This window comes from Centroberyx gerrardi, chromosome 22 (assembly GCF_048128805.1).
Source record: "Centroberyx gerrardi isolate f3 chromosome 22, fCenGer3.hap1.cur.20231027, whole genome shotgun sequence".
Classification (NCBI taxonomy): Eukaryota; Metazoa; Chordata; class Actinopteri; order Beryciformes; family Berycidae; genus Centroberyx; species Centroberyx gerrardi.
In genome coordinates, this window is record NC_136018.1 from 5,712,850 (window position 1) to 5,729,072 (window position 16,223).

At 41.5% G+C, this 16,223-nt stretch overlaps 1 protein-coding gene across 1 annotated transcript in view; it reads right to left on the reverse strand.

Annotated features, from left to right (window-relative positions):
* Window positions 1–422: 422 nt before the first annotated feature.
* mbtps2 (membrane-bound transcription factor peptidase, site 2) overlaps window positions 423–16,223 on the reverse strand; it is a 15,924-nt gene continuing 123 nt past the window's right edge. The window contains exons 1-11 of the mRNA XM_071895496.2: window positions 16,080–16,223; window positions 15,015–15,163; window positions 13,664–13,802; window positions 12,253–12,356; window positions 11,021–11,148; window positions 7,527–7,645; window positions 6,641–6,821; window positions 4,507–4,613; window positions 3,487–3,685; window positions 2,637–2,712; window positions 423–1,188 (exon numbers count right to left, since the gene is read on the reverse strand). The exon at window positions 16,080–16,223 is cut by the window's right edge and continues 123 nt beyond it. Of these exons, the coding sequence (XP_071751597.1) occupies window positions 966–1,188; window positions 2,637–2,712; window positions 3,487–3,685; window positions 4,507–4,613; window positions 6,641–6,821; window positions 7,527–7,645; window positions 11,021–11,148; window positions 12,253–12,356; window positions 13,664–13,802; window positions 15,015–15,163; window positions 16,080–16,154 (1,500 nt within the window). The 5' untranslated portion in view covers window positions 16,155–16,223 and the 3' untranslated portion in view covers window positions 423–965. The remainder of the gene's footprint in view (window positions 1,189–2,636; window positions 2,713–3,486; window positions 3,686–4,506; window positions 4,614–6,640; window positions 6,822–7,526; window positions 7,646–11,020; window positions 11,149–12,252; window positions 12,357–13,663; window positions 13,803–15,014; window positions 15,164–16,079) is intronic.

Sequence of the window (16,223 nt, forward strand, 5' to 3'; positions counted from 1 at the left end):
GACAAATTAATTTCAGGTAGCAACATTTTTCCAACAGGGATACACAGTATTTTTTAAGGCTTTTTAAACATTTTTCTAAGGGGAGAGTGCCTTGCATTAGTTTTTCCTCACCCCAACTTCAACACACTGAAGCCTTGGCAGCGCTCCTCCTCTGAGCCAACAGGCATGTATATAGTATAGTGTTGATCAGAAGAGGAACGCTGCATGGGCTTCAAACGTGTTCACTGGAGGAGCTCAGTGGAAATATGGGGAGTCCATTATGTAGAGGAAAACTCTCCTCTGTATAAAGTTAAAAAGCCTTTATTATTATTAATTAATTATTATTATTTCATGTTAAAATGTTAGAAAATGCACCAACGCATCATCAGGGTGTAGAGAACAATGAAACGTTTCATTGTTAGGTGAAAGCTGAAACATTTTACATGAAATAGCCAAGAATAACAAAGGCTTTTTAACATTACACAGAGCAGAGTGCCTTGGATTTTTCTTCTTTCTTCCTCTACATAGGGATGTAAAGCATTTTGGAATCAAACCCTTGAAATGGACACAGACAGTTCTCTCTCAAACCTAAACACATACACACACATTTTCAACAGATTGTGCAGTTGTTGTAAACGGTCACTTATGACAGTGCTAGTAATGAGCAAGTGCATTATTTATTTGTCTCTATGTGTATGTGTTTGTCTGGTGGGGGTACAGCGAGAGAAATTACTTGTGCATCTTTTTCCCTGGTGGTCCAGTAAAAGCCTAAAGGCAGAGAGTCAGTTCCACTCAACAATTCCCAGCGTGCCTTATTGAATTGGGCAGTGCTGCTGGGTAATGCAGTCTTTTCCCTGTATGTTCACAGTTCAGTGGTCCACACAGCCCAAACACATCCTGAGAGAGCGAGTCTCATTCCTCATAGCGTTTATTTTTTAAGATTTATGATCCTCGGCGGCGTTTGCCAGGTCACCTAGCTGCTGTGGCTACCGCGCCGTGACCATCCACAGCCCCAGCGCCACGTTGGCCGCCAGCAGGGCGCTGCCCGCCAGCAGCAGGAAGAAACCAATCAGCTCGCGCCGTTGCCGGTCTGTTACCACGGTAACCAGCGTGGCCTCCAGCAGGGCGTTGAGCATCCACTGGCCGTCGAGAGCGAAGCACGGCACAGAGTTGACCACCGCTAACGCGCCGGAGAGGGACACCACGTATCTGAGAGGCAACGGGGTTAAGGAGCAAAAACACACAACCAACAGAACATGAAGTCTTTTTGAGAGATTGGCCCGTTGGTCAACTTACCCGTTCAGTGATGAAAGCATAGACAGGAAAATCATCCATGTGTCCCCGGTACATCATTTACTCTGATACTCCATGCTAACTCTTTAGCATAAACTATGTTAAGTGATAGTAGGTGACTAGCATAATCTTAACAGTGAGAATACTAATGCTAAACGGTAAGTACTCAGCAGCCATGTGTGGCAGTTTTGTATAGAATGGTAAACATTTACACAAAATATGATATAAAATAGTGTTTCGAACTACCAGGGACTACTTTCCCTGTTTACATAGGAAGTGAAGGTGGAAGGCGATGGGCGACAGCGTACAGCTAGAAATAAGCTATATTGAGTTGAGGATATTTAATTTTGAAAATGTATGAATTTACAGGCCATATAATAAAAACACCAACAACTTAAAGTAACTTAAAGTTACTTTAAAGTAAAAGGTTAGTCTTACTTTAGATAATGCTAGTCGCCTACTATCACTCAACATAGTGTATGCTAAAGTGTTAGCATGAAGTGATTCATCTACCAGGGACACATGGATGCTTTTGACAATTATGTTTTAACTTAACAAGACAATCTCCCAACAACTTGGTGTATTCCTTTAAAGCCTTAATATATTCACACTCTAAACTCTAAATTAAATTTGAAAAACTACACTACAGCATCGTCTTCTACTCAAATCATATGTCTCTCATCATTATGTACAGGAGCAATACTTAAATATGCCATTTGGTTTTAGTGCCATTCTCTACCTATTGTACTATTCAGGACCACAACAATAATTACAAACACACATATATGCCCCAACTATGCGTATTTGACATTCTATTGACTTGCATTCATTCTTTAACCCCCATCTCTAACCTTAACCTTCCACACGACATGCTTAAACCTTAACCCTTACCCTAACCTTAACCTAACTCTAATTCTAACTATTACCCTAAATATAACGCTTACTGGGTTTTCAAATCTTGCGGGGACATTGGTACTCCATCAGATAAAACTGTAGTAAAGGGAGAAGTACAGTATATGCACATGAATGAGATTTTATACCCCAGAGTTTTCAAGAATATATGAAGAGTTCTAGTCCATAATGCTATATATATTTTTTGGGGGGGGAAAATGACCTGATTCTCTTTATTCAACATCTATAAAATATAAAGCATTAAGTTAATTTAAAACTGTTTTTACTTTACTTTTTTTCAACCAAGGACTTACCCTACTATCCTTTAAAAAGTAACACCATTTGTTTTAATTTTGTGCTATTGACCATAACGGAAGAGTAGGTGTCGCTTTTCGAAAAGCAACTCCTCATATATCGATCATTTGATTATGAGTGGGCCAAGGTGGAGCAAGTCCTTCAACTTTAAAGGATACTTGCAGAAGGTCTCCAGGAAGACAGGCAGGTCCAGGTGGAGGAAACCAAACCGCGGGACAAAGTTGGTCAGGCTCACTGGGAAGGAGAAAACACCGCAGGATTTACAGAGCCACTCCTGGATTTTCTGCATGCGTTTTGTGGCTGCAGGTTGGCCTAATAGCTACATAAACCATCCCATTACCGAAAATGTCACATATTTAATCTCTGCAAAAGCTAATGTGTGTCTGCCAACATCTATCTGAACTGTCTATCTGTCCTAGAGCAAGACACCGAACCCCTACCTGCTCACTTTGGATGAGAGCGTCAGCTAAATGCCTAAAATGTAAATATCAATTATATGGATATTACAGGTGTACACTTGTGCCTTCTTCAAGGGTGGGGCATCCTGTTGGAAAAATAATCTCTTTGTAGCTTTCACATCATATCACAACTGCAAATACATGCCCATTTTGCTTCAATATTTACAAATTATGAAAAGTGAACAAATAATTTACAGCCTTAAAAGGAAAATTCTGGCCTCTAATACACTGTTATATACTATATATATATATCATCAATTTATGTTGTAATTGACTTTTTGGTGTATCCTCTTTCACTCAACCTGCCTCGTCTACTTCTACTTCAGCTACTGATTTCCTACATTTCCCAGAATGCCTTTTGATAACCCCCTTTAACATTGAATCTCATATTTAGATGTCCAGTCCATATATCAACAGCTGAATCAGTTTAATGAAATAAGAAAACAAAGCCAAGAGAGGGGCGTACATAGCTTCGCAGTTGGTGATATCCAACAATTCCTCACTGAGAATACACACACACACAAACACACACACACACACACTTACGTACCGGCGTACTGAAGGTGCGGGGGGTATCCCACGAACAGCATGTGTGTGTTGGGGGGGTGTGTGACGCGGATGAAGCGAGTCTGGTTCTCCAGAGAGGGGGTGACACACACGCTGGCGGCGTGGGAGTGTGTGACGCAGTCCTCGTCGCTGCGACACACTCGGGTCCCCGTCACCATCTTGCGCACCGGCATACAGGCGAACTGCAGCCAAAATGACACCATGCAGAATGGGAATAAATAAAATACAGTTAAGTAATAAAGTAAAAATAAAGTCCAGTTAGTCGAGAATTTGAAAAAAGAAATGCAAAGGAAGCAATATAAAGATTGATTGTGTGTATATATTTGTGGTATAAATATATATAAAGTATGGTTAAAAAACAAAACAAAACTTTTTAATAAGTTGAATTGAGTAACCATTTTTTCACCTTTTTCAACTTTTGAATAGCCACTTTTTTCTTTTTTATATTTAGAATTTTTACACTTTTTAAACGACATTTTTCCTGTCCTTGTGTCCCTTTATGATATTGTTTATCTTCTTTTCTTTTTTTGTATTTATACTTCTTACGCTTCTAGATAAATGCTACTTTTCCTATTCCTGCGTCACTTCATGATGTTGGTTATCTTGTTTTCTTTTTTTTAAATCCATATTTATAATTTTTCCACTTTTTAAATGCTACACTTCCCGTTCTTATGACGCTTCATGTTGGTGGTTATCTTGTCTTTTCCATGGCCCTGACCTGTTTTTAAATCAGGTTTCTAAAACACTTTACGTTACGCTGTTGTATGAAATGCGCAATATAAATAAAATGCGATTTGATTCTGCAGCCAAGGAATGATAACAAGCAGAATGGGAACAGAACTACCATTAGCAAAGCATAAAAAAAACCCAGAAACATAAAGGAAACATAAAAGGAAGTAATATAAAGAGGTTTTATTGTATAAATGGGTTTGGAACCATGCTCACATGATAAGGCAGTCACAAAAAGCCCCAATCTGTGTGTGTGTGTGTGTGTGTGTGTCACCTCTCTCTCTTTGCTGTTCCTGTCTTGTGGTTTGATATAGGAGAAGCAGAGGTCTGTCAGGCTGTTGTTACTGCAGCAGTCCATCGTTCCATCCAACCGCTTAAAAGCTACAGAGAGAAGGAAAGAGGGATGGAGGGAGAAGGAACAACTGATCAGATTTGTGTGTTAGGCTGGGGACACTGGAAGACTTTTAAAATCTTAAAAAAAGAAAAAACTCACTGCATCACACACAGAACGACGGATGTTGCCATTTTTTTTGTCTCTCAGTCATAAATCTGCTCACACTAGACGATTAGGCAAGGACGGGGTGTCACACACTGAACGATACAACTGAGATTATCCTGTTGATTCCTGATATGTTTCTAACGTCAGGACCTCTAATCTCACTGGAACTTGTGCAATCTAACCTTAAGCAATATGTGTTAATATACACTGGAAAGAAACAAAAACAAAGAAATAACACAAAAAGTGAATTTGGGTAAAGCCATAGCTGGAGAGACTGGTTCCCCTCCCGATTGTCAGAATGGACAAATATGGTTTGAGTGTGTCCCCTGCCTTAGTTTAGCAAACTAGATGGCAGCAGGACAGCATGTTTCAGCGGCCTGGTGGGAAGAGACGCCGTCTTGTAACTGAAATGTCACAAGTATGATCCTTGCAACAGTCGGCGGGCTGTCCTGAACCCTCATCTGCTCACTCACTTTGAGTCGTGAGTAAGAACGTCAGCTAAATGCCTAAAATGTAAATGTAAGCCTAAATCTAGACTATTCTCTAGCAAGGAGCGCTCTGAGCCATCAATTTCCCCAAATGTAATCTGCTCAAAGCTTTATGACAAAATACTAGATGAACACAGTTGCAGTTGGTGTCACTCCCACTCAGTAGGGGGTTGTTCCACACAGTGCCCGAAATCAACCCCCGCCAAGCACCAAATGGCGGTGCAATTTGTCTTTAGCGGATAAATCAATCAACAGTCACCCGCCAAGCTGACTGGTAACTTTTTTGAGACGATAACATTTGAATGCCTTTGAATGCCACAGTCTTTTGGTCTTTGCCTGTTCTCAAACTTTGAAACTACGGTTCAAAACGCTCTTTGAATTCTGCTGCACCTCACAATGAATTATTGTATAAGCTTGACCCATTGAATAAGTTTGTGAGCAAGTTTTAAATTAACACACTCATCACAGTATCTGATTCTACACACCAAATAGCATTGAAATCGGGTGGGGTGACATAATTCTATGAAAAATGTATGTTCATTATTTTGGTCAGGAAAAATTACTCGTGGAAGGTCAGTAATTTTTGTTTACCAGCCCTTAGCAGGTGAGCCAAAAAGTTAATTTTGGACAATGGTTACACACAAAACCATGGGGGCAGGGTGGCCAAGTGGTTAGAGAGACTGTCCTGTAACCCAAAGGTCACACTGTCAATCCCTGCAACAGCTATTTGTCCTGTCTAATCATCTTTTAGCAAGACACTGAACCTCTGCCTGCTCACTCATTGTAAGACGCTCTGGACAGGAACATCAGTGAAACACCTGAAATTTAAAATGCAAACAAACTGTGCTTGCTCAATTCAAAAGAAGGGAATTCTTATTGGTTAACGTTACAAGGAAACGGCATTTTGATGGTGTCTTGCATCCGTAATTCACCGTATTTCCGGTTGTTGTGGTGGAATGTAACATGGCTGTTCAAAAGTGGGTCAGTTGGACCAAAGATGGAAAGTGACTCAGTACTTTTCACAAAATCTTGAGCTGTCACAAATCCTGGATTCTTCAACATGAATAAATCTTAGCCACTGTCATTTTTCATTTCATTACTTTAAAGAGTAACTAAACCCCAAATCCAAATCTGTCTCAGGTGAAGCCTGACATCTAATGGTGAAAAGTAGGGTACTGAACTGGCCATCTGCTATTGGCTGGACTTTGGTGCCAGGTGATGTCACCTTCTATGGAGTACAACAGGTGGTGACATCACCTGGTACCAAAGACCAGCCTATAGCAGATGGCCATTTCAGTATCCTGCTTTTCACAGGAAAAATGTTGTCAGGCTTCACACAGACTTAGGTTTGGGGTTTAGTTACTCTTTAAAAAATGTCTTGCTTGTATTCTGACAGAACCCTTGGGTGCCGTCCCACCCACCTCGTCCGTGGGCCCAGCTGGGCTGCAGGCTGGCGACAGGGACACAGTATCCGGTCTGTGGGGTGTGGGAGAGGTGAGACAGGCAGTTGGCCCAGTCCTCCACTCCTTTGACATGACAGTCCTCCAGCCCCGTCACTATGTCCCCTACTGACAGACCCCTGGGACCGTCAGCCGGAGAGCCCTGGTCCGCACACGCACACGCACACACACACACACACACACACACACACACACACACACACAGAGGATGAATGTGACTATAGAGCTTAGAGAAGCAGTCTTGTGCTCAGGAGGTCTCCAGTTTGAATCCCAGACTGGCTGGGATAATCTGTGTTTCTGGGAAAATCTGTCTTTCTCAACAACTACTGTGAGGTGCCGTTGAGCAAGGCACTTAACACCCAACTAGTCCAGTAGAAGACGAACAGTAGAAGACTGTGGTTGTACTGGGAACCTCTGGAAATAATTCATTTGTTGTAATCAAAGAATGAAAAAAAAAATGAACATGCAAAAGTAGCGTTCTGGTGGCCAATTCCGAACTCACACTCTTCGATGCAGTTTCCAGTCTTTTACTGCACATTTTTTGGAAGAGTTTTCTGATGAAAGGCAAGTGACATGAAACCATACACAATCAAGAAGCTAAAAATAAAATGTTAATATCAAAGAGCGTGTCTGTTGGATTTGGCCGAGGGTGTCCGGAACAGGTCAAATGTGTCCGGAATTGGCTAAATGTGTCCCTACTTGGCCAAAAGGACGTTATGTGTGGAAATGTATTTTGCACACAATTTTCTATGTGACTAACCAGGTGAAATAAAGTATGGATTTCTAAAACGGTGAGATACACAGTGTTAGATGAAGAGTTGACTCACGCACATAAACTCCCACTTACCTGCACCACCTCGGTGACGAGCGCCCCGGCGCCGGTGGAGTACATGGGAAACAGGAAGAGAGGCAGCAGGAAGAGGAAGGTCAACGCTGCTACGCACAGAACAAAGTTGTGCCACACTCCTAGAGATGGAAAATAGAAACTGGATTCAAACGTCTACACACCCTTTCAAATGTCCCGGTTCTTATTGCCTTGAGGTCTGAAAGGAAAACTCATTAAATCAGACATCTTTTACTTTCATTCAGATATAGTAACCAGCAAAATCACAGTAAAAACAAAAGGATACTCATTTCTGACAATGTATTAAAAGTGGAAATGTTGGTTGTGGTCGTGTGCACACCCCTTATAATTGGGGGTTACTCTCATTAGGTTGATTCAAGCCAGGATGTTACTGAAGGTTTATTATTGTTAAAAGGTTCAGATTTGGAGAGGGATATAAAAAAAACTCTCAAAGATCTTAAATATACCCTGGAAGACCATAAAGACCATAATCAAGGAGGAAAAGGAGGAAGTATGTCAGATCAGGTCGCCCCTCCAAGATGGATGACCCTGCCAGCAGCAACTGCAGGACTGTATGGTCTGTACGGTCTTGTTATACGCATGAAGTCTAGCTACTCCATGCATATAACAACCATTTTGTGTTCTCTGCAATTCTGGACTGTGGGGTACGGTGGCACGGCGGAAGCCACTCCTCACTAAAAATAACATCCTGTACCATCTTAATTATGCAAGAAGACATAGTCAATCTGCCAAAACCATGTGGGGGAAATGTCTCAAGGTCTGATGAAACCAAGGCAGGACTTTTTGCTCTTAATTTCAGAAAGATATTTTTGGCGCAGATCCAACACAGCCCATCACCCAAAGCACACAGTAGCTGCTGGTGAGCTATGGGGCTGGACAAGGGATCAGGTCAGGATAGAGGGGGAGAGGAATAGCTTCGAGATGTTTTGTGGAAGAAATTTGCTGCCATCTGCAAAAAAGCTCAAGTTAAAATGAGCTGATGGACACAGACAAATCAACCAAGGAAAGGTCAGTATCCTCCAGATCCAGGGCCTCAACCCTATTGAAAACCTGCAGACTGACATAAAGAGGAGTGTGCATAAAGCTTGAACTCTTACTAATTCCTAAATCTAGATTTGTTAAGTTGGTAGGGACTCATCCAAATAAACGTTCTGCTGTTATCAAAGCAAAAGGTGCGTTTAAGTATTAATTGCAGGGTGTGTTCACTCACACAATCAAGGTGTTTTATTGTCAGAAATGAGTAGGCTTTTGTTATTATCTTGACTTTGCTGGCTACTTTATCCAAATGAAAAAGAAAAAAAAAAAAGTCTGATTTAATTGGTTTTGATTTCAAGCCTCAAGGCGATAAATAAGAGAACGGGTGTGTAGATTTTTGATATCCACTGTATACAGTAAACAAACCATTACAGTTACATCACCCAGGCTCTACAGGAATAAATAATAAACATGTTATGTGACAGAACCCCCCGCAAAGGAGGAGAGCTCCACTGTGGTGAGAGGAGGACAGACCGAGACAGATAAATAAACACAGCATGCCGTTATGTCACCACTCCCCTAGTGGGAATAACTTCTCTCTCTCTCTCTCTCCCTCTCTCTCTCTCTCTTCACTGTCATATGGCCTGATTGGATTCCTTGGTTTAATACCAGCAGTTCCCAAGACCCAAGTCATTTTCTGTCATATCAAGCAAGGGGAAAAGCCTAGAAGAATTATTCCCTGACCAAAAATACAGAAGCTTCTGCAGTAGCTCTTTGCTGCCCTCTAGAGGCTCCTAAAAAGATGATTTCATTTACGGTTTTAGTCACTTCGCAGTCTTGACCAGACAGTGGGTTAGCTGGTGGGCGTTCAGCGTCTTCCTCAAGGACACTTTGACAAGATGCATGACAGCTGACTGACACACTGGCTGTTTTGGGCGATGGAGACTGTGACCTTTCGTTTCGGGACAGTCTCTCCGACCACTCGGTCATCCTCACATCCATTTCTTTGCTGTAGAATACTGCTGCATTTCCCTGGCTGATGCAAGAATGTCAACACTAAGCCGTCCTGACACACATCTCCTTGTGTTCTCCAGAATACCACTGCATTTCCCTGGGTGATGCAAGTATGTTGACAAGGAGCATAATGTTACATACACATACAGGCCAATGTAAGAAATTAAGTGTTTTCAGCGGACATTTTTTACCCCCTTGATCTGATGTCTGGCAGTATTTTGGTTCTTTTCAGGGGCAATTTTACAGAACTATGAAATAATACTTCTGCATCGCACACTGGCACATAAACACTCAATTTTTACCACTAAGATTTGTTTTAAAGGATAAGGCTGGTGTTTTTTAATGCATTGCTTACCGTCAACAAATCCTATGAAAATAACAAAATCTGCAATGATTTTGTTTTGCCAACAAGTCTCGTCCATGTAGCCGGTGCCCAATGCAGCCATGTCCCAGCAGCCATAGAACTCCATTGTATTAAAAAAATGATTAAAAACACGTCAAAGAGCCATGCTGCTGCTCTGGGCAACATATTTCATCATCACGATGCACCGGGCCAGCCGACTTTTTCCTCAAACAACTTAATAAGCCGGCTGTAAACACGTTTGCGATCTCAGGAAAGTAGTTCCGTAGCACCGAAAATAGTCCCCGGCGTAATGAAGAATTTGTTCCCATTTGAATTTGATTTGGTAATAACTACAACAGTCTGACTTTTCATGGTAACAGTTAGCGATTTTTAAAATTGAAACTATGTCTTTGTGAGCTGTATTTCAAGGTTTTTAGCTTACAATTGGAGCCAATGACTTCCGGGTTGACGGCTAAAAACGGTACGTGGGAAGTCAGAAAGTAACGGGAGTAGAGCAAACGCATTGTTGATTTTGTTATTTTCATAGGATTTGTTGACGGTAAGCAATGCATTAAAAAACACCAGCCTTATCCTTTAAGCTCTTTCTCCTGCTGCAAACTGGTGGCAGGCCTTATAGAAGAGGATGGCGTCATTTTACCCTCTCTGCCTCCAACCAGATCTTCACCCTGTCAATTGGGGTTTTTACTATATTGGCTGTTTAATTTTGTGTCGACGCAGTGGTTTGTGTGGGGTCGGCAGTTTCTTCTACTGCTGACTGCACAGTGCCAACACTTTCTACAGCTTCAGGCTGCGTACTCAACTGTTTTCTGGTCAAAAAAAACAAATGTTCTCACCCAGAATGCACTGGAAAGAACTACTCATTCCTTGGCTCATGCATGAACAGGACATTTGACAACTCAAATAATCAATTAATAAGAAATCAATTTACTTGACTGTGGAATGAAATGATTAAATGTGAAGAATGCGTTCATTGGCCAATCAGAATTGAGTAACAAGGCCATGTAATAATCACAGTTACTGTTACTGTGATCACAATATAATAATCGTGATTACCATCTCAGCCATAACTGTGCAGCCCTACAGCAAGCACAGATCAACAGATGGACGTGGACAAAACCCTTACCGGCACAGAAGATGCGTAGCTGCTGAGTCGGTGATATGAGGTTGAGGTGTGTGGTGAAGAGGTCAACAAACGCCCCGGGATACACCACAAACACAAACATCCCGAAGCCGTTCACTCGCACTTGCTCCCTGGGGGGGAACAGAAACACACACGACACGCTCACACGGAGTCTGGCAAGGGCCTGAGGGTCTTAAAGATGAACTGACCATATTAAGCACAGAACTATGTGCTGAAAGACATTGGCTTTGAAGTCATTACCCGTCCCACAGAGCAAAGCCTCCAAATGCCAAGACTCAAGGGAGAAAGTGTGCAGTGCACTATGGGAAGGATGGAATGACATCAATCCAGGATGAAGATGTATTTATTTACACACACCGGTGAATCCGCTAAAAACCTCTTATGTATTTGTGTGTAGCTAAGAAGCCTCGTTCTTGAGCCAAAAAAGCAAATGACAAAGCAAACTATTATTACCGAATTTTGCTTGGTGATATATTTCTTCCTCACCAGACGTTTCTGTTTGATCTCTACTCTAATTGGTAACCTTACTCGTCTCTATTGTGTCTATTGTGTGGGGTTGGTGTCGGCTTCAGAGACTTATAGGAGAAATCATGTTCTGCCGATGTTGTTGTAATTCCTACTGCCACCAACAGAGGACTTTGATTACTTAATACAGTGTTCCCACACTCACTTGTACATCAAATTTAAGGAGTTTTCATTGACTTTCAAGGTCTTGTTTGGTGAAATTCAAAGACTCAAAATTGACATGTTTTGGGGTCAGACAGGACACTGAACAAAAAAGGCTTAAGTTATTATTCATGATCTTGTCAAGTTGAGAAATCATGGTAAAATCCTTTTTAATATCAACACAAACATCCATCCGAGTCCTTTCTTCAGGATGTGAACTGTTGATCCTCGGACGGAGAGAGGAATGATGAATTTGGGTGCTACATCTTTACCTTTCAAGGCCATCCACTTATTTTCAAAAACGTTTAAGGCCTTCTCAACTCTAGAAACATTCAAGGATTGATCAAGACCCTCTTCATACCCCTTTAACCCCCTTCTCTATCAGATACATTGTGACCCTGTCTGTCCATTAGCAGTGGTCAAATCCATCCCATGCATCTTGGCCAATGGATGCTCTCCGCCCTACTGGAAGCCCCGCTCGCTGGTTGACATGGCAACAGATTGTAGCATGGGAACCCAAAGATCTCTTGTGTGTGTGTGTGTGTTACCTCAGTGCTGCCACAGCGTGGCCCAGCTCATGTATGACTCCACTGAGCAGCAGGGCGATGAAGAAGTAGGCCAGCTGGCTGGTTGGCAGATTGACACCAGGGACCTAGAGACACATCCAGCGCCAGCAGAGGAACCAGAGGCAAGTATGACTGACACAGGCCCAGAACATAAACACACACATTCTCACACTAATTCACCCCAAGACAAATATCCACTCTCACACACTGTCACCCTGACTTACACACGGTACGATGGACAGCCACACACAAAAAAACGATGTATCTTCTTGGGGAGAGAGGGCATTTTTTTCTGATTTTAGGGCATTTTAGTCCTTTTCTGGGGCAATTTTAATGAATTATGAAATAATATAAATAAATAAACACTCATTTTGTACCACTAATATTTGTTTTAACTTCTTTCCCACTGTCGGAAACTGAGGCACCGAGGACGCTGCCGAGTTTTTCAATATTGGTTTGTTTCATTTTTTGTTGACTCAGCGGTTTGTGTGGGGTCAGCATTTTCTTCTACTGCCGGCTGCGTGGTGCCAACATTTTCTACTGCTTCAGGCTGGCCTCTTGGTTGTAAATTGTCTGGTAATAGGCTCCCATTAATGTGTGACTATTTGACAGCTCAATGAATAACATTTGAACAGGGCGAAATGCAAAAAAGGACACCCCGCATAATTGGGGGCATTTTTTGCCCCGAGCCCTCATTAATTTCTAACCCTGGCAGGAACTTTTTCATGCAGAGACCCATGCGCACCCAACAGCACTGCATGTTGCTTATAATTCCAGTTTTACTGAATATTTGATCAAATGAAGACTGTGCTGGATTTATTTTATCCCTTGGTACCCTACTTATTTGTACAAATAGGTCACTACCACACAAAAAACACATACAAATTATGGATGCACATCCACATAAAGGGATTATTTTCACCTGGACACACCAGGTTAATGTAAAATGTTTTTTTACTGTATTCAGCTCTTACTTCCCCTGGAGTGCATCACTTATAAAAGCTGACAGAGAGTGAGGTGCAGTCTAGGGCTGAACAATTAATCGAAATTTTATCGAAATCGCAATATGGCCTACTGCAATTTTCAAATCGCAGGAGGCGCAATATTTGTTAAAGGTGAAATGTGTGTCAAAATACCATTTTAAATTAAATATTGTCGTGCTGCAGAGATGTCCTGGCCTACACATCATATTCTACAGATTTAAGAAAACATCTTTGTTTCACACCATAATCATTTGAATACGTTTTTCAATGAAAATGAGAATAATGATGTAAAAATGATCATTCCCTCTAATATCGCAAATCATATCACAATTGCAATATCAGTCAAAATAATCGCAATTAGATATTTTTTCAAAATCGTTCAGCCCTAGTGCAGTCTAGAGTGTACGTACCACCACCTGCAGGGCCTGCTGCCCGGCCATCCGGGGGTTGTCTGTGGTCATCTGAGCCAGCGTCTGCTGCAGCGTCCGTACCAGCAGCACCACCGAGCCCACCATGGACACCACACCAAACACCAGACCACTGCTGAACCTGGGAAGGACGCCATTCATAATGTCACATAAATAATATCACATTTTTTCCTCTTTTAAAAAGCAGTCTTAAAACCTTCCTTTTTTTCTCAGGCCTTTGGTAGTGTAGTTTGTGTGTGCCTTTGTGTGGTTCTGCTGTAGTGTGTGTGTGTGTGTGTGTGTGTGAGAGAGTGCTATTGTAGGAGTAGGACAGGGGGTTATAAAAAGGTGTATTTTATGTATGTGTGTGCAGTGTATGTGTGGTTAAAAGGGTATTTTATTTACGTGGAGTATGTGTATTGTAATTCCTTATCTGTTTATTGTAACTATTTTTGTCTTGTGAAGCACGTTGAGCTCACCTGCGTATGCAATGTGCTATACAAATAAAATTGACTGATCACATATTTATGAACCTATAAACTGGATTAGATTAATTTCTAAATGAAACACAACAAAACGTTTATGCAAGTGCAGGAAAGAAAAGCAGCACAGGATGAAGCCACAATGCAAAGGGTGCAAAGGGTGATTCCACACAAATAAAAGATAAGAGTAGTAAAATATTAAAGGATACACCAAGTTTTTGGGTGATTTGCCCATTGGTCGACCAAAATCATCCATGTGTCCCCAGTAGATCATTCACTCTGGCGCTCCATGCCAACACTTTAGCATAAACTAGGCTATGTGACAGTAGGCAACTAGTATTATCTCAAAAGTGAGAAAATGAGAACTTACCAGCTCTAAAGCTAAATAGTATGGAATAAATGATATGCAGCCAAGTATGGCAGTTTTGTGTAAGATATCGGTAAAATTTATAGTCAATATGATACAAAAATAACAGTTTTATGGGGAATGGAAAATCACTGTGCAGTGGATGAATATGTGATTAGTCAGCTGAAATAGTTCCAAAAATGAACCTGGCTACATCAGCTACATTGAATTAATGATGTTTCTTTTTAATTTATGAATCTACAGCCCACATAATAAAAACCAATAACTTTTTTATAACTTAAAGGTCAGTCAATGCTAGTCGCCTACTATCACTCAACATAGTGTATGCTAATGAGTTAGCATGGAGGACCAGAGCAAACGATCAACTGGGGACACGGGGATGATTTTAGTGTCTATGTTCTCATTACTTAATGGAACAGGAACAGGGGGGGCATGGATGAAGAAAGTTTAAGGCATTAAACACCAGCTCAGTTTATTAGAGAGTAACCCTTAGTTTCTGTCTCACCACAGGTAGAGGGCGTGGGGGTTGATGCGGGCACAGTACGCAAACAGCCGGTTGAACATGGTGGTCTGCCATCTCAGGTGGAAAGGGGACAACATCAGCCCCCGGCTCGCCAACCATGACTCGTAGGTGTTCCGGTGCGTCACAGACGACTGCGAGACAGAGATGGAGTTAAAGGGGAAAATCCAGCCTCAGATACACTGTTAATGTCATTAATCTGTGATGTTCAATGCATTCCAGGAGTTATTTTGCGATGAAGTGTTGTAATTTACTTTTTTGGTGTACCTATTTTCCTTCAACCTGCCTCGTCTACTTCTACTTCAGTTAGTGATTTCCTACATTTCCCAGAATGCCTTCCAACAACCACCTGAGAACAGGGGCGTGAACTTGTCGTATTCGGCTGTGGGTTTTATGTGTAGGTAGAGAGCGATAGCAGAGCAAGAGATTTTCCAGTCGAGAAAAACTGACTGGTACATCTCCAATAGCTGTTTATAACTTAAAATGTGTTAGGGTGGATTTCTCCTTTAAGGTTTATGCATCTCATCTTTTTTTTCTCCATTTTATTGCTGCAGCTTTCCTGCTGTCCCACTCAACAACCATAAGCCCTTTTACACTGTTATTATGACTATTGTAGAGGAGAGTTAACCCACTTATAACTCAGTTTTCATACCTTTTTAATTGTGGAACAGAGTTTACACACCTTTTCGGACTGACATAAATCTTGAAGCATATATTCATAGTATACATCACACTAAGTAGTACCAAAATAATGTTATAAGAGAACAGTGTCTTTACAATTTGACAATGACAAATTGCTTTCCGGAATACATAATTGATTTTTTTTTTTTATATACTGGTTACCCACCTGTTATTTTACACTACATCACTGGATACAGATAGAGTAACTGTTACTGTGCAAAGACCACAATAACTGACTTGCTAGCGTTAGCCACTGAGGCTAACAACAGCACGAAGCATTCAGCAGTCATTTAACCACAGAAACAAACCGTGCTTCTCTCCCCAAACTAAGACAGCTTATTTGACACCAGAAATGGGAATAAATATTACCTTCAGAAGTGTGTCGGTGAGATAGACAACACACCAGGCTGCCATCACACACACCACTAGCGGAACGGGGATCATGGTTCATCAGTTAGCTTTAAACCCACAACAAAGAGGACGAATCAAACGTTAGCTCCATCACTCCGTTTG